The sequence below is a fragment of the Aspergillus aculeatus genome (assembly GCF_001890905.1).
Source record: "Aspergillus aculeatus ATCC 16872 unplaced genomic scaffold ASPACscaffold_19, whole genome shotgun sequence".
In the NCBI taxonomy this organism is placed as follows: domain Eukaryota; kingdom Fungi; phylum Ascomycota; class Eurotiomycetes; order Eurotiales; family Aspergillaceae; genus Aspergillus; species Aspergillus aculeatus.
Window position 1 is genome coordinate 407,778 of NW_017962994.1, and position 22,487 is coordinate 430,264.

Sequence of the window (22,487 nt, forward strand, 5' to 3'; positions counted from 1 at the left end):
GGTTGAGCATGGTAGTGGTAATCCTCGCGTCTTGCAAAGAGATTCCGCTGTAAAACAAGATGTTCAGTATCTTGGGTATAAATCCGACGGTTTTTACAAAAGCTCAAATATGGATATACGGATCATAATCAGTATACTTACAGAATATAAGTATAATTCTGTAAGTATACGTATACTGTAGTAATGAAATTGTTATACCTGCTGTAAGGTTCTTTGTTTCCGATATGTAAAGGATTTGGGGGGTCCTCGAGTCGTTGTTACCCGGTAGACGATGGAGATTGAATGCGACAGTCTGAATGGGATGGGGATTTCTATCGCATCGTAATAAGGGACATCATCAAATTGCTTCTGAGGAAAGGTATCGATTGAAAGAGGGATAACCTGGATGTTCGCCATACGTAAAGCGAGCTTCCTTTCGGTTCTCCTGATCCTCTGCTCTATATTTATTTGGCGTTGCTGACAGTTCCTCGGTCGGCCCGCCAGGTATCATGTTGCCAACCAGTTCGCATGTGCAGAATACAGTGGACAACCAGCGGGAAAAGCTGGTCGGAGACTTCAAGGCTTACAAATTCTAAGATCGTTTCTGATGATAAAGTACAAGATCGAAGAGTCTCATGTTAAGAGTCAGTCAGTCGGTCAGCTGCAACCACCGAGCCAGCGTTTTCTTATTCGGGTAAGGTGGGTGCGAGCGGGCCGTGGGTACCGCGGGGACGAAAGCACACTAGCCCCAAAATGGAATGCGCTGAGATCCCCGGGCCCCGGCCGGTCCCCAGTCTATGGTTCAGATTGGAGATTCGTGAAGAATATCTAGCCAGGGCTGCTGATTACAAACACGAGAGTGATGACGGGATTTGGACTTGTCCATGGCGCTCTCTACGAGTCATAAATATCGCTTGAGTGTCGCCTTTCACTTCCCTTTCACCAATTCTCATCTGCCGTTGTCATTACAGATCTATATCGAGTCTTGTCCGCCCAAAGAATAATCCATTGATCGTACCCTGATCTCAAGCAGAATTCTCATTGCATACTGCACCTAAAAAGGTCCCAGTCCCACACACCTCCAGCAGGATGAAGGCAATCCTTATCGAAAAGTTCGGAGGCCCAGACTCCCTGGTAATCAAGGAGATCCCCCGACCCGAACCCAGGACCGGCGAACATCAAAGTCAAAGCCTTCGGCATCAACCACGCGGAAATGCACATGCGCAAAGGGGAGTGGGCCGAGTGGATGCCCGTGAGCGGGATCGAATGCGTTGGCACAGTCGTGGATTGTCCCGGGGGCGAGTTCGCAGAAGGGACCGCCGTGGCCAGTCTGATGGGCGGCCTCGGGCGCACCATCAACGGCAGCTATGCCGAGTACACCCGCGTACAGGCTTCCAACGTTGTCGAGCTCGGCCCAGGGGCATCGACGCTAGGGTGGCATCAGCTGGCTGCGATCCCAGAGTCCTACGCCACAGCCTGGACGTGTCTGTTCCGGAACCTCGATCTGAGGAGCGGGCAGACGTTGCTGATCCGTGGCGCGACTTCAGCGTTCGGTCAGGCAGCATTGAACTTGGCCGTGGAAAAGGGTGCGCGTGTTGTTGCGACAAGTCGCCAGGAGAGTCGCTTCGCGCACGTAAAGGCTCTGGGCGCCGAGCGTGCCGTGGTGGAAGGGCCCGATCTGTCGGAGCGGCTGGCGGAGAGATTCGACGCTGTCTTGGACTTGGTTGGCAACAGCACGATACTGGATTCGCTGAGAATGGCGCGACGAGACGGAAGGGTGTGTCTGGCTGGGTTTCTGGGGGGTTTGGCTCCGATCCAGGATTTCAGCCCGCTCCTGCAGATGGCCAGTGGTGTACATTTCAGCTTCTTTGGAAGCTTCGTATTCGGAACCCCGGAGTTTCCCCTATCTGATGTCCCCCTCCAGTCTATCGTGAAGATGGTTGCCGATCGAAAATTCACAGCAGAGCCGTCGCGTGTTTTCCAATTTGATGATATCAGGGAGGCACATCAAGTGATGGAAGCTAATCAAGCCAATGGAAAGATGGTCGTGGTTGTTGACAACTAGAGTTGTCTTGGTCACGGAAAGAATAGCTGGTCCTCCAGCGCATCCAGTGAACAAAACAAAGCGTCCGGAATCCGGAGGAATTGGCCAATAAGATGTTTATAATCAGTAAATTTAACCACTCCCATGAATGCCACCATTTTCTCAAGCGAGCCTAAAAACCAGCCTCGCAGTTCTTCACTTAGGCACGAAGCACAAGCACCGACTGTCAATGCCCAAACAAGGTAGATCTGATGACTCGTCGAAAGAAGGGAGAGCTTCATATCACGCAAGAGTAAATGTAACTTAGATCCGTATAACAGGCCAGGGATGGTGTCTAAACCAAATCTCCCACGAAGCTCTGTCAGATACACGACCGTAGTTAGACGGAAGCATTCCATCACTCGCGCGTCGATGGTATCGTGGATTGTGGCACGTGGTTGTGCTAGCAGGATGTGTAGAATCGGTGAAATGTGAAACCCCGGAAACAGAACGTCAGACCAGAGATTCCGTTTCAATAACTCAGACAGCATGATCATATGCAACTCGGCAAGGCTCTGGCGGATATATGAGACGAAGGCGTGGCGGTTCGTTCCGCCCTCAAGCGGTAAGTCGAACCGATACGAGGCCATGGTGAGCTTACTGCGACCGGCCAGGATCGCGAGAGGCTGTTGGTATCGAGGCATACTGTCCTGGATATATGCACCGTTTACATCCACCCTGCACATCCAGTACATTAGTCAAGAAAACAGCTGCAGAGCGCTATTTGCTCACCAATACAGCATGGTCCTCAGTAGCGGATTAGAGTTGAGACATTCGAAGCCACCTCTGCAGTCAAGAATACGGGATAGACCATCCATGTGCACGTTCAAAAGCTTTGGATCCCGCGTCATATTCTTGATGGGACGAGTTAGTCAATTGAGCATTGGTCGAGGGTGACTGCAGTAATCTCACAGCATAACAACAGAAGGCCAGCACAGCTACGACCACCTCGTCGGAAACACAAGTTGCGGGGTCTCCTAGACGCTGCTGCAGGAGAATTGTCGCATGAACGGTGTATCTGTAGTGATCCGTGCTGCTGTCGTCGGCGTATAGATGTCCCAAGTGTTTTGACGAGGCTGATAACAGTTGCGATAGAGCGATGGTCTCACGGACGACATCGAGAAAGCCGATGTCGAGCATGGTTCGGAACATAGAGCAAGTTCCATCGTACACTATAGCCAGAGTTAACTGCTGCGTAGACTAGTGGGACTCTCATACAGAAAGGTAGATCGTACTATGGTCCCAGAGCCGACGAGTTCGTCGATCGCGATCGATCGGGAATGTCCCGAATGGGTCCGATCGGCTTGCATCCAGAATTGAGAGCGGAGCTAATGCAATAGAGCCATCTGTGCAAGACTGCTGTTTTCCATGCAATGACGGAGAACAAAGCAGAGGTAACGAAGCAGAGCCCTGCAGCAGCGGGCTCGTATCAATCTCAATAGACGTGGTTTCCTTTCGCTTGGGTTTAGCGGTTCGTCGTCGATAGTCGACCATCGCGTGGCTGCGAACGCGTCGCCGCGTGGCTGCGTCTCCGGCTACATTGTCACCCGCGACGGAGATGAACTCGAAGTGTGATGCACATGGTCGACCTCTGCTTCTGGCTGGCTTGCTTGTTGTCATTGTGACGAGGACTTCTATCTGACCCGGTGTAATACCTAGTGCATTGCGAAAATGAAACCGTTCCAGGGCATTCTTGGTCAAACGGTCGCAGCCGGAGCTTATCTCATCGGTTCCCCGCATGATGCTGAACCCCAGGATACAAATTGCGTAGGCTACCACAATGCAACTTGCTGGCCTACAAGATCCACTTCTGATAGCGGAAGCAGTCGTACGTTTACTGGAAACAAGTGCATCATCACAAGCATGAGAATTCAACGATGCCAGCCATATCACAACACAATCTCTAACAGCATACTGCTCATCATGTCTCACAGCACCCAAAACCAATTCTATATCCGACAGGCACACTACCGTATCAATATCATCATTCGAGTCATATTTTAGCCTCTTAAACTGCTACCGAAGTCCTGTCTTGTCACATCAGCCTTCCAAATGCAGGTACTGTAGTGCACATCCCTCAAGACCCCCGGTACGTCGAGTAATTCCACGGCCCCAACAACACGGGCACATGGTAATGGCGCCACCCTTCCTCGCCCTCCTTGCCCCGCCCCTTGACCGTGAACTTGACCTCGACCTCGGGCCAGAAGCTCTCCACCCCCTGGGCCTCATACCAGGGGCCCACCTCGAACCGCACCGCCCAGTTGGTCTTGCTGTCGGGCGCGGGGAGCGCGGCCAAGATCGCCGGGACGGATTGTGCTTGTTGCGACGAGCCGGTGGTGGTGGGTAGGGGTTCCCAATTCGCAACGCGGCCGTCAGCGTTGGTGGTCGCGCGGAATGGGGGGTTTTCTTCTGTGGCTGCACTGCCCGTGCTGCTGGAGAGGAGCGTCAGGGTCACGGGGAGGTTGGCGGCGGGGGTGCCGGTGAGGGTGTTGAGGACGTGGCAGGTGATTGGGTCGCGGGACATTGTTGCTGCAGGTGGACTGGGCGTTGGGAGTGTTATTGCTCTGGTTTGGGAGGAGGAGGAAGGGGTGTGGTTGAATTGGTTGCGGACGAGGATTAGACGCTCGGTGATTTGGGCTTGATGGGTTGGGATTGGGCCTGTTGACGGCTGGTGAGGTTGTGGGGTGTTGTCCATGAACTGTCTTCGACTCAATATTTAGGTGCAGAGTGACTGAGGAGTATGGCTGTAAAGTTGAGGGGAATGGTGAGCGATAAGGTGTAGTTAGTGTGATGTGTTTTGTCAGTGAAGGGGGGAGTGGAGTTTAAATGATCATATCTCCGGTCCCGCATTGATTGCTCTATCGGAGAGCACCGATACCCCGCCCGCGGAGGATGCCACCACCAGCCTGGCAGTTAGCCTGGAGCCAGGCCGGGCTGGTAAGCTTGTTTCCTATTCCGGAAACTCGTCTTGGCGTCGGGCTATGTGAGTCCTCAGGCACGATGATGACTGAATGTTTATCGTTATCCGAGCTTACACTGTAATCCTCCATTATTCTCACTTCCATCAAGTATAGTCGATAAATTGAACCCAGCGTCTAGTTTTCTCATGTTCGATCACAATTAGAGGTATATGAGATATGACGCGTTCACTTATTCCTATAAACACACAAAAGACAATCACCGAGAAGCGATCACACTCTCTAAGAAATCAAACCCGCGTCTCTGCAACTCCCACGTCGGAGACCCCACCTTCATACTCATCGCAAAGGTGTGATCCTCCCCGGGCACCTCAATCATCTCACACCGCACCCCCTGCTCCTTCAGCGCCCGGAACAACTCCCGACTCACCTCGATGGTGACCTTCGTATCCGCCCCACCGTGCACAATACACGTTGGCGGGAACTGCGCATCGACGTGGTGGACTGGGTCGATCTCTTTGACATCTCGACCGGGATAGCACGCCTGGATGACCGTCCCGTTGGCGACCTGTGTGAGCGCGAACCCGTCGCGCGGGCGGCTGAAGTCCGGGCCCGGCACGACGCCAACCTCGGTCTGCCCTTCGAGGGAGATCGAGCTGTTCGTAGGCACGGGCTTCTCATCGTAGATCCGGTTGAGGAACGCGGAGTCGAGAGGCGGCAGCTTGCTGGCTACCTCGGGAAGCGGTTGCGTCCAGAACGGGTGGGTGAGGTAGGCCGGGGCGTAGAAGTCGAGGATCGCTGCTACTCGGCGCGGGACGTCCCATCCCTACGGTCCAGGAGGATAAGCATCATCGGGTAAAGTTTGTTGGCTGCTGATTGGGAAAGGGATCAGGTGGGCGCTTACCAGTGACAAAGCCAATGTGCCTCCGGACGATGTCCCGAAGGCCATGACTCGGTCCTTATCGACGCGGTACTGCGATCCATGCAAGTGCGCAGCTGACTGCCCGGCAAGAAATGCATCGAGGTGGCCGTCGTAGATCCAGGCTAGTAGGTCTCGGCAATCGGCCATCGGACCCTCCAGGATGTTCACCTGCGGGCAGAGTCGGTGGTTGGGACTGACCACGATCCAGCTGCGGGCCAGACAATCGTCCACCTGAGGCATACAGACCATCTTGGAATGGCCCAGCATGAACGAGCCGCCATGGATGTCGATTACTATGGTCCTCGTTCATATATTAGCGATCTATTCAGATGCGTAGTTGTCATTCATGTGTTTAGAATATCACATACAGACAGGATAGTCTTTCGGTTGTCCGTTTTCGGAGGCTGCTAGGGGTGGGAGATAGACATCTGTATCGACCTTGCTACCGTCGATCTCCTTGTATTGGACTGTGAGGGGCGTCGGGGGCATGTTGTCGGCTCTCTTTGCGATTTTCTCGTACAACGGGGTCGATCTTGTAAGTCGAGAATTTGCAATAGATCGTATACTCCACGAAGTGAGTAACAGAGCTAGCTGTCTAAAGTATGTATGGTGTACAAGGTTAGATGAAGTTGGGAGGGGGGTTCTGTGAAATTGGCTTCTAGATGCAAGATAAATCTGGGTGCGGGTCCGTCCGGAAAATCCGACTGCGGGGAGGTGAGCAGGGATATCCGGCCATGGGAATGGGGGACCCAGATCGCAGAACAGCATTTACCGAGGATGCATATCTCTTCAAGTCGATCAAGCCTTTCGGCTCAGCATCAGTATAGTGCCCACCGACGTCCCTGGAAATTTATAGGATCGAAGAAAGATAGATAGTTTTGATGTGGTCCTCAATTGGCGACGGACTGGCACAAAGATTAGGTTTCCAGAAGATAACGAGCGAAACAATGCAAAAGGCGGCTCCGGCCGCGTTCCCCAGAATACCTACTCATGTTTCATGCCAGCGCGGCTGCTGCATCCTGCAGGTACCGCTCGTCATGCCGCATCTTGAAAAGTCGTCACTTGCTTAGGCTACACCTCTGCTTGTTCTCATTATGCTTACAGAATTACAGAATGTCCACGTAGCTGCAGTGGTGTGAGTCATTGGAACATTGGAATTGAATTGAGTTTTCTGTACAACTACTTGTGGAGGAATTCGTTAACTACTTGAGTGAAGGCAGGAGCGTTCTCGACCATGGGAAGATGTCCGGCCTTGGGAATGAGCTTGAGCTCCGCATCGCCCTTAAGATCGGCCGCCATCTGCTGCATGGTCTTAGGAAGCACACCATCGCCCTCGCCGGCGACAAAGAGACCTGGAACCTGCGCCTGCGCCATCTGTTCCCGGACATCGTATGCGCAGAGAGCCTGGACGCTCTGGCGGAAGCCTTCAAGGCTGTTGGTGCGCACCAACTCCTTCACCTGAGCGGGCAGATGAGGCTGGGTCTCATAGGACTCCGGCGTAAACCACCGACGAACAGTGACCTCGGCAAGCTCCTCACCAACAATCGTCTCCTGGGTGGTAGCAGAGACAGCACCCTCGCGCTCGGCCACTGCTACGCGATCATTCCAGGCCTTGCGGTTAGACTCGGGGCTGGAGCTGTTAGTATCGCAGGCGATGAAGCGCGTCACGCGAGTAGGGTAGCGCAGTGCGGTGTTGAGAACCGTAACACCTCCCATGCTAACACCAATCAGGGTGGCTTGAGGAATGCGCAGGGCATCTAGCAGGGCGATGATGTCGGAAGCGAGCACATCGATGTTGATCGGCTGCTTGCCACAGGCCTGCAGACGGCCACGGGTGGAGTAACGCAGGATACGGAAGCCCTGGTTGCGGGGATCCGCGAGGAAGGCGCTGACAAAGTCATCCCAGATGGCGTAATCCACCAGAATCGAGTTACTCAGAACAATGACGGGGCTGTGAGGGTCAGTGCTGCCCTCCAACCGGTAGGGGAGGTCGACACCGTCCGCGGTGGTGACAAATGACTCGACGGCCGGGCGGGTAGGCGAGGGGAGAGTACGGGTGCGGCCGTCGTTGGACGACCACGGCCCAGCAACATCCTTGGAGGCCAGGGAAGAGAGCTCGCGGGGAGCAGGTCCGAAGGTGTAGGCCCACTCAAAAACACGACGGCGCTGGCTGGTGATCGTGTCGTTGACAATCCGAGTGCGCCAAGGGGTATCCATGGCAGCCTTGTGTTCCGAACCTCCCAGGCCATTGGTGGCTTTGTACTCGTGGAGGGTCAGGTATTCGCGGGGGGCCTTGGGGTCGATGGCGGCTGTAACGAAGCGACGGGAGCAGCGCCAGCCAGGCACGCGGGAGAGCATAGGGATGTGTTCTTCGGTATACCAGCGGTTGTAGTCGGCCTCCTTGTCGGCGTCATCGACAAGAGTGGTGGAGACAGCGACAAGCACCGAGCCGGCCACAGTGGTATCAGGTTGATCCTCGAGCGGAGTGTAATCGGCGGCTTTTTGTTCACCCAGGAAGTCGTAGAGGCGGCGATCGACGGCAATTTGAGCCATAGTCGCTTTCTCGCGCGGAGTCTTGATACCATCTCCCCGGAGAGCCAGGTAGGTCTCGCGCGTCAACTCCTCCATCTCCGTAATGTCATACCAAGCTACCCACTCAGGCTCCTCGCCATCAACAGCACGATACCGGAAACCGTTGGTGACGAAAGGCAAGCGTAGACGCAAGGGTCCATGTTCCGAGTTGTACCAGTCGTGGAATTGAGCGGCGGGGAGCGAGGGACGCGGGTGCATCGTCACGTAAAGCAAGCCGGGAGTCGCCATTTTGGAGGGATTGCAAGGTGCGACGACACAGGGATCAATTGCAGCTGTTGAGTCGATGAGCGATGAGTTAATGAGAAAGACACCGAGTAGGAGACCCTGCAATAGATAAGTGAAGGAGGGGCATTCGACAGGATGGAGGGGCGTAGCGCGGCCATGATTTTATTGTTCACTTGCCGCCTCCGACTTTCGACTGCCGAACACACAGCCGATGGACGGGGGGAAAGCCATTTACCGGAGGTTCGAATTCGCTCCGGAGCAAATCGCCCAGAGTCGTGCCGGTCCTGCACGTGACATGCGGAGGATCGCGGGTGTTTGTGGTGTTTGCTGAAAATGGGTCTGGGTCCCCGCTTCCCCCACAGATTTCAAGCTAGCACCTTATCAAGCTATCATCATCTATGCTGCACTGGCTTGACGCAGAAGGAGTAGGACGGACTGACCTAATAGGTATTATTCCCCCCCCCCCTTTCCCCTTTTTGACAATGTCTTCAAGCAGGGCTCGCTCCAGGCGACCCTACTTCGCTCCAGACTTGTACCTGCATTGCGATACGTCGATCCGGGGGAGGGCGACATTCCTGCTCTCGGGCCCATCCCTTCTTATCATCCGAAAACGGAAATCCTGAAGCACGCCCCTGGAGGGCTGAAGTAACATCAGAGTGCAACCGGGAAGAATGTTCCCTGGATCAGGCCTCTGGATCCTCTCTCAGCGAGGGTATCTCAGGGTCTGAATGTTTTCATCCGTGTCACGTCTTGAGTTGGGTCCGCGGTCGTATCGACTGGTCGCCGGCGTCATGCTCCTCGCTAGTGAGACTCTACATGCGGACAAAGTGGCCCGGTGGACATAATCGTGTAGCATTGAAAATCTTCGGTCGCCTGTGTCAGTCTGCCGGCCTTTCAGTGATGTCCTAAACACCAGGACAGCTTCAGCTACGCAACAATCGCGCCCCAATCTTCCACAATGGCTTCCACAGCACCAAAATTAGATGAGCGAAAGAATGAGGAGAAGAACCAAGAAGAGAGCTCGATTCACGAGCTATCTTGTTCCTCTACCACTCCTTTATCGCCTGACAATGCAGAGTCAGAGGTAGTCTACACAATTGACGACGAAAAGACACCAGACAAGACACATTCGGAGGAACAATCTGGATCAAGCCTTCGTCTTCTAGTCTGGATGATAATCAACATTGTGTCTACTGTAGCCATCGTAAGGCACCAGAAACCCCTTATCTGAAGCAATGTGAGGCTCACTTGGATACCACAGGTTTTCACCAACAAGTCTGTCCTCTCGCATGCCATGCTTCGAAACTCCCAGGTGTCATTTGCTGCATATCACTTCACGATCACTGGAGTGACCCTCTGGATCACCTCTCGACCCTGGTGTGGCTGGTTCGAGCCTAAACATGTCTCTGCATATCGCATCCTTCATCTTGTTGCAGCCATGTGCATCCAAGTGATATTCCAGAATCTTGCACTTGCACACTCTTCTGTTATCTTTCACCAGCTGGCGCGATTACTCCTTACGCCTGCAACTGCGCTGCTGAACTACATCCTCTATCAATCCAGTATCCCTCGCGCCGCATTCCTGCCACTCATTGTACTCTGCACTGGCGTGGGGGTTGTCTCGTACTACGATTCTGTACCAACCTCAAAGAGCACTGAATCGACCTCAGCGCAGGGCATTTTCTTCGCCCTCTCCGGTGTCTGTGCCAGTGCCATGTACACTGTGCTGGTGGGCCGCTATCATAAGAAGCTGCAGATGAGCAGCATGCAGCTTCTGCTTAACCAGGCGCCTGTCAGCGCAGCTGTTCTACTTTGCATTGCCCCTTGGATGGAGACTTTCCCAACCGTCTCATCTGTGCCGGAGTCCCTGTGGTTGTCTATCTTGGCGGTATGCATTCCATCCTTCCCTTGGCTCTATACATTCAGCTAATTCACCCCTTTGCAGAGCGGCATTATGGCATGTCTGGTCAACCTCTCTCAGTTCTACATCATCGACGCAGCAGGGCCAGTTACCAGTACTGTCATCGGCCAATTGAAGACCTGCATAATCGTAGGACTAGGTTGGATTCTGTCGGATCATGTGGTGTCACATCAGAGCGTGGCAGGAATCCTGATGGCCTTGACGGGCATGAGTTTGTGAGTTCGCAGCACCCATTCATTCGAAGATCAAGGACTAATGTTGTGATCAGGTATATGAAAATAATTCTCAAGCATCAGAAATGATGCTCAACTGAAATAGTAATGGCGTACGGGAATAGGTAAAAAGGCTTTATGTATAGTAGTATAATTTTCAATGCAGTGGATATGATCGAAACAAAAATACTAAATGTGGCTGTCTAATGTTGAGTCTGTGGTTTCAGAAGACCTTCTGAAAGTCAATGTTCGAAGCAACTTTATACTGAGATTCATTCCATCAATTTCAGATGCTAGATTCCCTTGCATTGGGCCTATCAACTTCACTGATTTTGAAATCCCAGAGAAGAATTGTAAGCCACGGATATGAAAGAGTCTCCCGTGTTTACATGGGGTGGAGATGAAACAAAGCAGGACCTCGGCCAATTTACACGTGACCGACAAGCTTGCAGGTGTTTGTCCCTTTTGCATTGTGTTTGTAACATTTGTCCGTGTCCTGTCCGCGCCCTCCGCGTTTCCCTTATCGCCAACAACCCGTGTTCCTCGCCGCGTCCGTGACACGAAAATGACTTGATCTTGAACTCAACTCCCTCATTGGACCCCAACCTGCGCCAGTCCTCAATCCGAAAAAGCCAGGCGCTATGACAGGCCGAAGTCGAAGACCCGGCAAGATCGCATGATGTCACACTGGTTCACGCTTCAGGAGTCTGACGACGATGAGAGCGTGGTTGAAGAAGCCGAGAACCTTCTGGCGCAGTTCTTGGGGTCTTCCAAGCCTGTGAAACGCGAAGCCACACAGTCCGTCGATCGAACCGAAACCCCGACGATCCACGACCGATCCCCCGCCACCGGAGGCACTCGCTCGTTGACCCTACCCCGCACGCCAGAGTCTCTGAGACCGAGATCTCAGGATAAGCTGCCCATCACCGATCACTCGCAAGTATCGGACTCGACCAAGGCGGACTCGACCAAGGCAGCACGAGCGCGACGTTCGGGTCGTTCGCGGAAAGGCCCCGCTAACTATTACGATCGCTCCAACTACCAAGGCTTCGGGTCGAGCAGTGAAGTTAGCCAAGACCACGAAGAGGCCTTGGTGAGGTCTTCGCGACCACGGAAAGGTCCTGCTGAAAGCTATGATGGGTCGAACGATGAAGGATCTGGGCTGGATCGTGGAGTTAGCCGAGGTCGTGAAGAGACTGTGGTGAGGTCTTCGCGACCACGAAAAGGTCCCGCTAACTACTATGATCGTTCGAACTACGAAGGCTTCGGGTTGGACGGCGGAGCTAGCCGAAGTCGTGGAGATAATTTGTTGAGATCTTCGCGACCACGAAGGGATCGCAGTGATAGCCTGGTACCAAATCCCCTTCGGCGCAGAAGAGGTCGCAGCTATGCATCATCACCATGTTCCAGTGTCCAGCATGAGCCCGAACGACCACACCCCGATTCATGCCTAGCGACACCTCCATTGCACTATACACAATCCGGCCCAGCCAAAGATCCATCGAACACATTGACGGCACTTCTACAACAACGTCAGTTGGGACGTTCGACAGCGCGCAAGATCCGTATCCAGGCTTCCGACAACCTCGAAAAATCTTGGACTTGGAAAGGCGCTTCCGGTGATGTGATTGTCTTGGGGTGGTCGCCCGATGGTACCAAGTTCGCAGCCGGAGCAGCTGCCCAGTGCGACGAGGACAACATGGCATATAACCGAAACAACAATCTGCTGTTTGGAGATTTGACCACGAATACTTTGCAAGAGCTACCGGATCACTGGGTACCCCGACCGCGGACGAGGGCAGCCAACAATTTGAACCTTCACGATTCTCGACTCTTCATGAGTGTGACCGCCATTGAATGGTGGGATGACGCTCTCTTCACGGCAAGCTATGACAATACCGTGAGACTGTGGCATTCATCCAGCAAGGGTACAGGGTGCTTCGAACAATTGTGGCATGATACCAGGGTTGAAGTGATGGCCCGCTCGAAATACGTGCCCAATTTACTGGCAACGGGGACGCGTGAGATCGGCCTCTGGAGACTGGACGAGCGTACTTACACATTCCTCGAAACCCGCAAATCTCGTTCGAACAAAGCTATTGAGATGGTGCCTTCCTCCCTTGCGTGGGGCACGATTCAAGAAACTGGCAACATCCTCCTTGCCGGATTGTGTGAAAAGGGTCATGATAGCCTAACGCCCGATGGCCAGTTGGTGGCTTGGCAAGTGAGCGAGGCTTCAATTACGCCCCTCAATCTCTTACCCGGCTCCCAAAACGTATTCGATATCAAGTGGCACCCGTCTTTACCAGTTGCTGCCGTGGCGAACTACATTGCTCACTCCCCCTACAAGGCCTTCAAAGAAAGCAGATCATCCGTTCGTATCTATGAGCCGCTGAGATCGAAAGTTAGTGTCATGGAATTCGAATGCCCTGCTTTGGATATCAACGATGTGACATTTTGTCCTACGAACACGAACTACCTCACTGCTAGTTGCACTGATGGAGCGACATACGTCTGGGACTATCGCAACCCGGCAGAGATTCTGCACAAACTTCAGCATGGTGAAGTGCTGAATCCGCTAGATCAGAATCAGAGTCGCGAGCAAGCAGATGTTGGCGTGAGAACGGCTCTGTGGGGCAACACGGTTTGCGAATTCTACAGTGGAGCCACCGACGGGGTGGTGAAAAGATGGAATATTCTCCGAGCTTCAGAAGATGTCCTCGAGAAAGACCTTGCAAGGCTTGACGAGGAGATCATGAGTCTCTCCTTCTCACCCGATAAAACCAATCTCTTAGTTGGGGATGCCGCTGGCGGAATTCACATGCTATCTTCGGGGCCCTTCTCGCGCACGGACGATAATGCTATTGAATACAAACCTGCTTGTGAACCACCAAGGACCGTGTCCCCCGATAAGCCGGACACTGGAGTCGCTGCAGGCGCCGAGTTGCTGCGGTCTGGCCAGCTTGAGCGGCATCCTGTCTATGGGGTTGGAAAAGGCCCGTACTACGATGGTCCATTCGCGGCGTGGGCGCGACCAGAGAACACGCCGGCCGATGAGCTTGCGTATACGAGGCTGGCAGACAAGTGGCAGGCTCTGCAGCTCGATGGGCTTGACCCTAGGTATCGGTTTGCACTGGAAGAGAAAGACCGACAGCAGGTGGAGTTGCAACGGAAGATCGCGCAGGCACGGAACCAGCGGGCTGGTTACAAGAAACGGATCCATGTGGATGCAAAGGGTATCATTGATCTGTGCAGCGACGAGGAGTCAGAGATCTCTGAGCCACCCTACAAACCCAAGCGGCGACTGGTGGAATCCCATATGAACGTGGCAGGGGTCGATGTGATTGACTTGACCTCAGATATGGTGCAGGCCCCAATCCCTGAGCCTCCTATCTCAACTGTACCCGCTGTCTCGTCCGCACCGGTTCGTCCTCTCTTGTCGAGTCCTGTCGATGAAGATCTACGCGAGGCGCTAGAGGAAGATTTCTGGTGGCCGCCGAACGAAACGGTGGATCCAAATTTCAAAGATGACTGAATACCATATGCATGGAGTGTCGAAGATCTACACGTTCAGTGCCATGTGGGTAGCTGGTCATGCCTTCATATGCACCTTGATTCATGATAGGGAACTATTTTTCATGTCACATAGCATCATTTAGAAAGCGAAGCCGTATTAATACACTATTCAAATGGGCAGTATTTTGCAAATCTCTTCTGGTAATATTTCTCTTGTTTATTGCAGATCTGCTGGTGTTGTCAGACATACGCATACTAATCAGTTACATTGTGTAAATCAACCATAAAGTTGTATACTTCCAACAGATACGACTCGGTATTCGCCCCGAACAAAAAACCGCGGATTCCCCTCCCGACATCTCCGCCCACCGTCGGAAAAAGGGCGCGACGCACCGGAAAAGCCCTCCTCGGGATGAACTTACCCCGCAATATCCGGAGCCCCATATATAAATAATTGAAAAGCTTCCTGCAGATGCAGCTACCCCAAACCCTTCCCCCGCACTTTCCACTCGCAACTTCCAACAAAAGCCACCACCACCTTCTTCCGCACCCAAAATGAGCAAACCTGAACCTATCATCCCCTTCGAAGCCCTGCCCCTCGACCCCGCAGGCCCCCCCGGCAACGCCTGGGGCCGCTTCGGCGCCGCCGACCAACTCGGTACCCTGAACCTGCTCACGCCGGAGGTGATCGTGGCCGCGGCCAAGGAGATCCGCACGGGGGTGCGCATCTCGCTCGACTGGCCGCTGAGCATGCCCACCTACCCGAGCTTCGAGCGCGACCCGTTCCAGCAGCGGATCGTGCACCGGCGGCCCAATTGCATCAATGATGATATCCTGACGTTTAATACCCAGGGGTCGACGCAGTGGGATGGGTTCAGGCATTATGGTGCGTGATTCTTCTATCTGGGGTGCGGGGGCTGTGCTGCGGCTATGGGTGAGAGGTGAAGGGTGAATTGCATTGTCAAGCTGACTGGGGTTTGTGGGTGTGGTTTGGGATGGGTGATAGCCCATCAGCAGAGTAAACGGTTCTATAACGGGCATACGCAGGAGGAGATTGAGGGGACGGATGTTCTGGGGTTGCATGGTTCTCTTGCCCTATCTTTTTGTGGTGCAGAATTTGCCTTGGGCGAGAGAGGGGGAGGGGGGGGGGAGGAGACGACTAACCTGGGTTGTCGATAGTGGTCACCGACGCCGGCGGCATCACCGGCCGAGGCATCCTGCTGGACTACGCCAGCTGGGCGGAGGAGCACCACATCCCCCTCGCCCCGCTGACCTCCTCGGCCATTCCCGTCGCCCACCTCACCCGCCTCCTCGCCGACCACGGCATCCAGCCCCGCCCCGCCGACATCCTCTTCATCCGCAGCGGGTTCACGCGCGCCTACCACGCCCTCTCGGACGCCGAGCGCCACGCCCTCGCCCGCCGCCCAACCCCGGACTTCATCGGCCTCGAGGCCTCCGAGGCCGCCGTGCGCTGGCTCTGGGCCCACCAGTTCGCCGCCGTCGCCGGCGACGCCCCCAGTTTCGAGCGCGCCCCCATCCGCGGCGCCCACGCCGACCCCCGCTTCAACCTGCATGAGTGGGTGCTGGCCGGGTGGGGGTGTCCCATCGGGGAGCTGTTTGATCTCGAGCGCTTGGCGGAGCATTGTCGCGAGACGCGGCGGTATGAGTTCTTCCTGGCCAGTGTGCCGTTGAAGGTATGTTTTCTTTTTTTTTGATTTATTTTCCTTTGCTGTGCAGGGGAAGGAAGGCATTGATCGGGAATGGCGAAGTCGGAAGGATTCCAAGTCGGCTGGAGTTTGTTGGGCTAATTCGAGGATCTTCTTCTTTTTTCTTTTCAGGTTGTTGGAGGCGTAGCGACCCCGCCTAACTCGGTGGCTATCTTCTGATCCTGGAATACGGGATGTATTCCATAAGGATCCGTGTTTGGTGGTTGAATGGTGTATGTGAATGACAGGATATCAGAAGTGCTGGTTTGTACATAGTGAAGTAGAATAATTCTGGTAAGTACGCCGTTTCTGAACGTGTATGTGGAAATTAGAAATTATGAGATGTTGCCGGGTGGCAAGGTATATAGCATAATAGTACAGATTGAAGTAAAAAGACCATTGCTGTCGTTATGTGGCTTTTTCGATGCATGGAAAACATCCCGCTCTAGAGTCTCCGTGGGTTCGCGTCGTGCAAGGCTTCAAGCGAATCGACATGCCCGTGGGGACCGGGGATGTCGCAAGTCTTGATCTCTGCATTCTCTCCGTGGTAGTAGCTTCGTAGGAGATGGGAGCAACCTATTACCCTGCAGTCGCTGCGGCGATCGCACAAGGATTGACCGCGGTCGCGTTTCATCCATGTTGTTTCACGCTGAGGTCTGCTCCGGCCCGGGTGTATAGGTGGCGCTGTTGAAATCGGGATCGGTATAAATGCACTGCTCAAGCGATAGGAAGGCTGGCCGAAAGTCCGACCTTCGTGAGTAAAGTACCGCATAGCGTGGTGTCATGACCGGACGATGCTTTGAACGGACTTGGAGTCAGAGTTCCAGGTCGGAATATTTGAGCCTCAGTTATGCAAGAGCCCCCTGGTCGACCGGTTGCGACCGTAGTAGGTGGTTGCAACCGAGTGCGAAAAGTCTTAATGGCGGACGGTGGTGAAAAGCCATTCTTCGAATAGGAGAGGAAGGGGATGTGATGTATAACTGCAGGCATGGCTGCAGCAATGGCAATCTGCCATCCCCGGTCGCATCGCCCACCCAAGTCACGGGAGTCATGCGCGCCATGTTGATTGATGCCTCAGGGACGAATGATGCTATTTCTGTGTCGCTTTGACGGGCCTATATCGCTGGGAGTCGGTTCGTATGCGCTCTCCGTTGTGACTTCGATCGTCGTATGCTGCATGACCACGCCCATGGGTGCCAGCTCAAGGCCCCCTTTGCCAATCATCTCCTCGGTGGAATCACTGCGGCCTCGGGTAATTGTCGTTGACGTCGGTCCCTTCGGATCCGCGCTCGTGGCATATTGATTTGCGGCCGATGACTTGTTTCGCCGACTGGAGAGCTTGTTGCTGCTTCCTCGGGCCTCGGATTCCACCACCACACTTCGACGGGTCACGACGTACATGAAAGAATCGCAGAATCCTGAGCATGCCATGATGGAGCCCGCGAAACAGAAGTAAAGCACGCTTGGCGAATGACCCCCCGCGGACGCCATGCGACCGGCCGCCAATGGCAGGGTCAGGCAAATGTAGACGACAGGATAGACAGCCATGTGCATGATGACCCTTTTCAACCGACGCAGACTCTCGGAATTGTGCTCGCCAAGGACGGCCGCTTCAGACATCTTTTGGCGCAGTTGGATGAACATGACGGCGTAGAGTGAAACCGTGAAGAATTCGGAGGCGAAAATCCAGACATAGTGCGTCCACAGTCGCATATTTTCGTATTCGGGAGTCATCCAGCACTGTCGAGAACTAAGTTAGCTAATATGTCGCGACGGGCCATCTCCACATAAAGCAAAGACGCAAGAACTGACCCAGGCCACCGCAGGATACCACACGTATCGTCCATGTGCAGCGATAGGAATAATGGTCATTACCACCCCAAAGACCCAGAGACCAACGACCATGCTCACAAAAACTCGGTGTTCCATTTGGTAGTTGAGGCAGACATGCAGGAACGTGTGCACCGCAATGGCAAGGACGAAAAGACCACTCATTGGGTCGCCGATCTGAAGCCCCACCCCCTGCAGGAAACACGCGGCATCTGTCGCTCGCACCGCATCGATCGCAATCCAGCGGAGAGACATGATGAACCCGAAACTCTGCAGGAAATCGGCCAGAATCAAGTTGAACATGAGCACGACATACTGATTGTAACCAATGTATCGCCGATAGTACTGGCGCCAGAAGATGAACCGATATGTAATGAAGCTCAGAAGCGAGAAGGTCGTGAACATAGAAAGCAAGGCGAGTGCAGAAATCACGATCAGGCCTTTTTGTTGCAAATTGGACAGTGGACTGATCACTGCGGAGCCTTCTTCCCCACGTGAATGCAGGGAGTGGCCGTCTCTGGCCGGGCCAGCCCCCAGAAAAGACTCAAGTGCGATGGTCAGCATGGCAGGAGACGTTTGAAAAGGCAGGGTTTTTCCCGCTGTACCATTTGGGGCAGCGTTCGGGCTATATAATCAAGGATTTGCCCCTGGGCACGTAGCATTGGTCATGGCGCTGGGTGGTGGGTAGCAGGAGCTTCACATAGAGCAATGATCGGAGGCATAGTGCACCATAGTAGGCTTGTCCAACCCACACGTCAAGGTGTGCAATTGCCGATACGGGCTCGGGCGTGGACCGAAAGAAGTTATCTTCCGCGACGTGCTGCGCGTGGAATCTCCATCCCGTCCGCCTTCATGTTACCTTGGCTCATACTGTTGGATTAGCCTCTGGCATGAAGCGAATGGGGATCGGAAGCAGTTGGACTAAGCTTTGGGCTTGCCAATTTGGGACTCTAGCCCCTGGGACATTCGCTATTCCGACAGAAAGGGCAGACGGTGTGCAGGCAGGCAGCACGTTCTGTCTTTCACTAGTACTACTTTAGTATGTTAGCCAACGCCACGCGGCTTGCTTTGAAAAGCTTGACAAGCCCTTGTTGATCCTCGTAGGTCAGGGTCTAGGCTAGCGCTTTGGTGGCAACAACTCTTCGACTGAAGCTCCCGTGTTTATGAAACATGACTCGGTCAGGGGCAACATGCTCAGCCTGATTGGAGGAATCTTGCTAGGCTGCATGTAGCAGGACTCGAACTTTCACGCCTCGTCGTCTAGTTCGTGGGCAGCAGAAGCACGTTAGTCTAGCCTAGGTAGCAAATTTTCACCTTCCTTTCCAGAAGACCCAACTTACGCTTACTCCACGTGCGGGGCGCCAGCCAAGGTACGGAGTACTCCGTACTCATGGGTATTTCGGCACCACCCACAAGCCGCGTGCTTTCATTCAATCTTAATCAATGATTGTAGAAAGGTCTGGGTTTTCAGTACCATGGAATGCGCGAGATAAGACAGGAAAAGTTGATAGTAAAGGAGGCATGAAGATCAAGAGGTTGGTTGGTGTTTAATTTAGTCACCGTTTGTTTGAATTGGTTTCAGTTGCCGAGTATTCTGCCCAGAATTACCGCCCCAGATGACTCGACTGGGTCGATGGACACAGCCTTCTAAGACGTATCTTTGGCCACTTCAAATGTTCATGATGTTAGACAGGTTTATTCATTGGCCATCATTATATTGCAGCCTCCCTCTATTGGTCCATCTCATTGACCTTTGGGCGAACGTGAGCATGAATATGGCCAACTTGACTTGGACCAAAAGCAATCTCCCACATCCGCCCGCACAAGAAAGAAAGGGGAAACCTCGTCACGAAGTCTGAAAGGAGCTGGTTTAGTATGGGCGCTTCCCCGTGCGATGGTGGCTCTGTCCTTCTCCCTTATCACAGTGAGATAGTGGAGCCTGGAAAGATTGACTTGTCGATCCTCTCGCCGGGATATGAGCTCCGTACATCCCATCCCTCAATGCCGCCTACGTATGTACAGTCGGAAAGGTGGTATGTGGAGTCAACGATCATGACCCAAAAAAACACGGCTCTATACGAGCACATGGCTCTCCACGATGCTTCCCAGATCTTCTCCATGGACCATCAGCCGTCCTCCTCAGCCCTATCAAGATCGCATCCAGAGTTCCGAGCTACAATCCAGTACCACGGAACCACTGCCGCAGCGAGTCAGCTTTATCGAGATCAGCAAAGGGTGGATTTGATCCCAACCACTAGCCAAGGCACCAAGCGGGAAAGAGAACCAACCATGGATGAGCTTATCAGCTTCCTATTTGGTCGCCATCCACGAGGTCTAGTATTCGCGCTCCAACTGATCGGCCTTTGATCACTCCTACTATGCAAAACACGGCCGCTTGAGCTTAGGACCCCCTTCATGATATCTGCACAAGCTTTTGACTTCACCATCTGTGGCTTGCACTAGAGCCCCATCGGTTGCTAGTCTGCAAGCCATGCTCTGAACACATTCAAGCTTCAGGGGAGGGGGCAGCGTGGATTGAGTTTGCTGCTAAGTAGTCCAAGTCAGTTACTTTTGATGAAGACCCTCGTCATTCTTCTTCGAAGTCGTGCCTTACGTTGCGAACAAGACACCAAGTTCAGGAAATAGGGGCGAAATCAAACATAGCTAGTAACCCGAAGACCAGATATGTCCTTATCCCCTACATTGGATCTCAACGCTTTCCGTTGTTACTGCAGCATTTCCCCGTTTTGAAGGCCTAGCGCTTACAATCAAAGTTACTGGCTGGTCAGCCGTGACCCGTGACCGGGGCCTGAAGCAAGTCACCGTGGTTCGCTATTTTATCAAATTATTGGATTTCAAACTAAAATATCTGAAAGGTATCGAAGCCTTGCGCTTGAGAGTGAGATTTCGCCTCAGACCCGGGACAATTTTGGCGGATCGTCTTGGTAGCTCTCTCGTAGCAGCTGCCGGTCAAAAACATCGTCAAGAGTACCTTGCTCGTACTGTTGCATCCAGTCATCAACGAAATCTTTGATCGCATCTCGAGAAATTATATCCTTAAACCTAATACGCCCTATCAGACTCCAAAGGAGAAAGAACGAACCATTGACCTTGGCCAGGAAATGCTGTTCCAGTTCTTCCCTTTCCATGGGCGATGTATTTCTGACAAATCGGGCCGCATAATCCTCGTCCTCGTGCAACAGCACCCATCGGATGTACCATAACATATCCGCCTGGCTCACCTCATGCATGATAATACTGGGATAGGACTTCAGACTGTCCTGAAATTTTGCCTCTCCGCGGCTTGAGATGCAGATCTTGACGTCAAGCGGCCGGGCGGACACCCACTGCTTGAGGTGATCCAGCATCCTGGAAAAGCCTTGCTTGAAGTGGTTCAGACCATCCAGGTATAGCACGAACTTTCGTCCGTGTAGACGTCGTCTAGCTTCGCAAGCCTATCCCAGGCGAGAAGCACCTCTTCATCGTCAATCACACAAGGCTCTTCATTGAAGTCGCGCGGATAGGAATCGTACTGCCGTGGAAAAAGGACTCTTGCTTGTCGCGAATCAGGGACCAGAGGATGACCCGAAGCATTCCTTGCAGGTTCCACTCACATGATGTTTCCCGCCTGTCGCCCGTCCTCCGGAAGCAAATTTTCATCTGCGTCAGGCGCTTGGTCTTGCACCACGTCTGTAGGTGCTCGCGGGCGACCTCCGAGAGGGCAATATAATCAATCATGTGCGTTTTCCCGGAGCGAGGCTTGCCGGAGATGTGAAAGAATCCGTTATCCGAGTACTTGAGCCAGCTGGCCAAGGCTTTTCGCGTCGGCTCCAGAGCCCAGCGGTGCTCCAGGGACATCAGGGATGGGCTGTAGGCATCCAGTAGGCACGACTTTTGCTCGTGGAGCATTGGATTTATGAACAAGAACCATTCGGGGCGAGGCCTTCTCCCAAAGGGGAACCCATCATCAGTCTCGTACCAAGCCTCGGCTTTCAGTCCGTCACGAACCCCCCGCTGAACTTCTAGAAGAAATTCTCTCTCCTGGGGAGAGGGTGATGATGACGAGGACATTATGTTCACTCTGTTAGATAGCCCTCTATCGATCTCTTGCGTTTTAATTTCTTGCGGGATGTGCTCGGTCGGATGTGAATTGAAGAACATCGAACTTTTAGGTGTCTACAGCTCTATTCATATACAGTGGCTCGCCGTAGGCAGTATAATGACAACGGTCGAGCTGATGATGATTTGCGTATATTGATAAGGGGTTGGTGGGCTTGCCCTGTTTTCTTTGATTGCCTCATTGATGTTCACCCCCTCCCTCAAGACACAGATAGAGTAGGTAAAGAGGGCGGCGTCATTCCTTTGTGCGCCTTCATCAGTTCCTTTGTTCCTAGTCAATAAAGACATGCATGCAATTAGACTTCCCGATGATGCCTAATAGTATGCACACTTGTGTATCGAATCCGTGTCATACGACAGAATAAAAGATGAAAGCTGTCAGAGGTACCCTGTGTGATTTTCCATCATGCATGTACCTTTCCAGGGCCTGAAGGGGTGTAGCCAGCCTTGGCTATACCAAAAGG

General features: G+C 53.4%; 10 protein-coding genes across 10 annotated transcripts; 4 read left to right on the forward strand and 6 right to left on the reverse strand.

The window, feature by feature from the left end:
• The first annotated feature begins 887 nt into the window (after nt 1-887).
• Nucleotides 888-2,251, forward strand: ASPACDRAFT_126500 (uncharacterized protein). The gene has a single exon (XM_020196944.1). It carries the CDS (start codon nt 1,193-1,195, stop codon nt 2,042-2,044), a length of 852 nt encoding a protein of 283 aa, XP_020052045.1. The 5' UTR covers nt 888-1,192; the 3' UTR covers nt 2,045-2,251.
• A 169-nt stretch (nt 2,252-2,420) lies between these two features.
• ASPACDRAFT_1859941 (uncharacterized protein) lies at nt 2,421-3,711 on the reverse strand (the record flags this gene model as incomplete). Its single annotated transcript, XM_020197713.1, has 5 exons — nt 3,298-3,711; nt 2,975-3,234; nt 2,795-2,916; nt 2,515-2,740; nt 2,421-2,465 (listed from the first exon to the last, which is right to left on the reverse strand). The coding sequence occupies exons 1-5, from the start codon at nt 3,680-3,682 to the stop codon at nt 2,421-2,423; spliced, it is 1,038 nt and encodes a 345-aa protein (XP_020052046.1). The 5' UTR covers nt 3,683-3,711.
• A 155-nt stretch (nt 3,712-3,866) lies between these two features.
• Nucleotides 3,867-4,967, reverse strand: ASPACDRAFT_126501 (hydroxyisourate hydrolase). The gene has a single exon (XM_020196945.1). The coding sequence runs from the start codon at nt 4,584-4,586 to the stop codon at nt 4,140-4,142; it is 447 nt and encodes a 148-aa protein (XP_020052047.1). The 5' UTR covers nt 4,587-4,967; the 3' UTR covers nt 3,867-4,139.
• A 272-nt stretch (nt 4,968-5,239) lies between these two features.
• On the reverse strand, nt 5,240-6,391 carry ASPACDRAFT_64189 (uncharacterized protein; the record flags this gene model as incomplete). Its single annotated transcript, XM_020203973.1, has 3 exons — nt 5,240-5,806; nt 5,885-6,195; nt 6,271-6,391. The coding sequence occupies 3 exons, from the start codon at nt 6,389-6,391 to the stop codon at nt 5,240-5,242; spliced, it is 999 nt and encodes a 332-aa protein (XP_020052048.1).
• Nucleotides 6,392-7,032: 641 nt separating this feature from the next.
• ASPACDRAFT_126503 (putative alpha/beta hydrolase) lies at nt 7,033-8,940 on the reverse strand. The gene has a single exon (XM_020196946.1). The coding sequence runs from the start codon at nt 8,720-8,722 to the stop codon at nt 7,082-7,084; it is 1,641 nt and encodes a 546-aa protein (XP_020052049.1). The 5' UTR covers nt 8,723-8,940; the 3' UTR covers nt 7,033-7,081.
• A 287-nt stretch (nt 8,941-9,227) lies between these two features.
• On the forward strand, nt 9,228-11,094 carry ASPACDRAFT_1875868 (uncharacterized protein). The gene is made up of 4 exons (XM_020198072.1): nt 9,228-9,923; nt 9,981-10,607; nt 10,665-10,855; nt 10,909-11,094. The coding sequence occupies exons 1-4, from the start codon at nt 9,678-9,680 to the stop codon at nt 10,940-10,942; spliced, it is 1,098 nt and encodes a 365-aa protein (XP_020052050.1). The 5' UTR covers nt 9,228-9,677; the 3' UTR covers nt 10,943-11,094.
• A 291-nt stretch (nt 11,095-11,385) lies between these two features.
• ASPACDRAFT_126505 (WD repeat protein) lies at nt 11,386-14,547 on the forward strand. The gene has a single exon (XM_020196947.1). It carries the CDS (start codon nt 11,532-11,534, stop codon nt 14,385-14,387), a length of 2,856 nt encoding a protein of 951 aa, XP_020052051.1. The 5' UTR covers nt 11,386-11,531; the 3' UTR covers nt 14,388-14,547.
• A 133-nt stretch (nt 14,548-14,680) lies between these two features.
• Nucleotides 14,681-16,365, forward strand: ASPACDRAFT_1907374 (uncharacterized protein). Its single transcript, XM_020198843.1, has 4 exons — nt 14,681-15,254; nt 15,375-15,452; nt 15,548-16,062; nt 16,207-16,365. Exons 1-4 carry the CDS (start codon nt 14,924-14,926, stop codon nt 16,252-16,254), a joined length of 972 nt encoding a protein of 323 aa, XP_020052052.1. The 5' UTR covers nt 14,681-14,923; the 3' UTR covers nt 16,255-16,365.
• A 783-nt stretch (nt 16,366-17,148) lies between these two features.
• Nucleotides 17,149-18,468, reverse strand: ASPACDRAFT_47604 (uncharacterized protein; the record flags this gene model as incomplete). The annotated part of the gene is made up of 2 exons (XM_020201988.1): nt 17,149-17,814; nt 17,887-18,468. The coding sequence occupies 2 exons, from the start codon at nt 18,466-18,468 to the stop codon at nt 17,149-17,151; spliced, it is 1,248 nt and encodes a 415-aa protein (XP_020052053.1).
• A 2,329-nt stretch (nt 18,469-20,797) lies between these two features.
• On the reverse strand, nt 20,798-22,182 carry ASPACDRAFT_1859949 (uncharacterized protein). The gene is made up of 2 exons (XM_020197714.1): nt 21,400-22,182; nt 20,798-21,323 (listed from the first exon to the last, which is right to left on the reverse strand). Exons 1-2 carry the CDS (start codon nt 22,063-22,065, stop codon nt 20,817-20,819), a joined length of 1,173 nt encoding a protein of 390 aa, XP_020052054.1. The 5' UTR covers nt 22,066-22,182; the 3' UTR covers nt 20,798-20,816.
• Between the last annotated feature and the right edge of the window lie 305 nt (nt 22,183-22,487).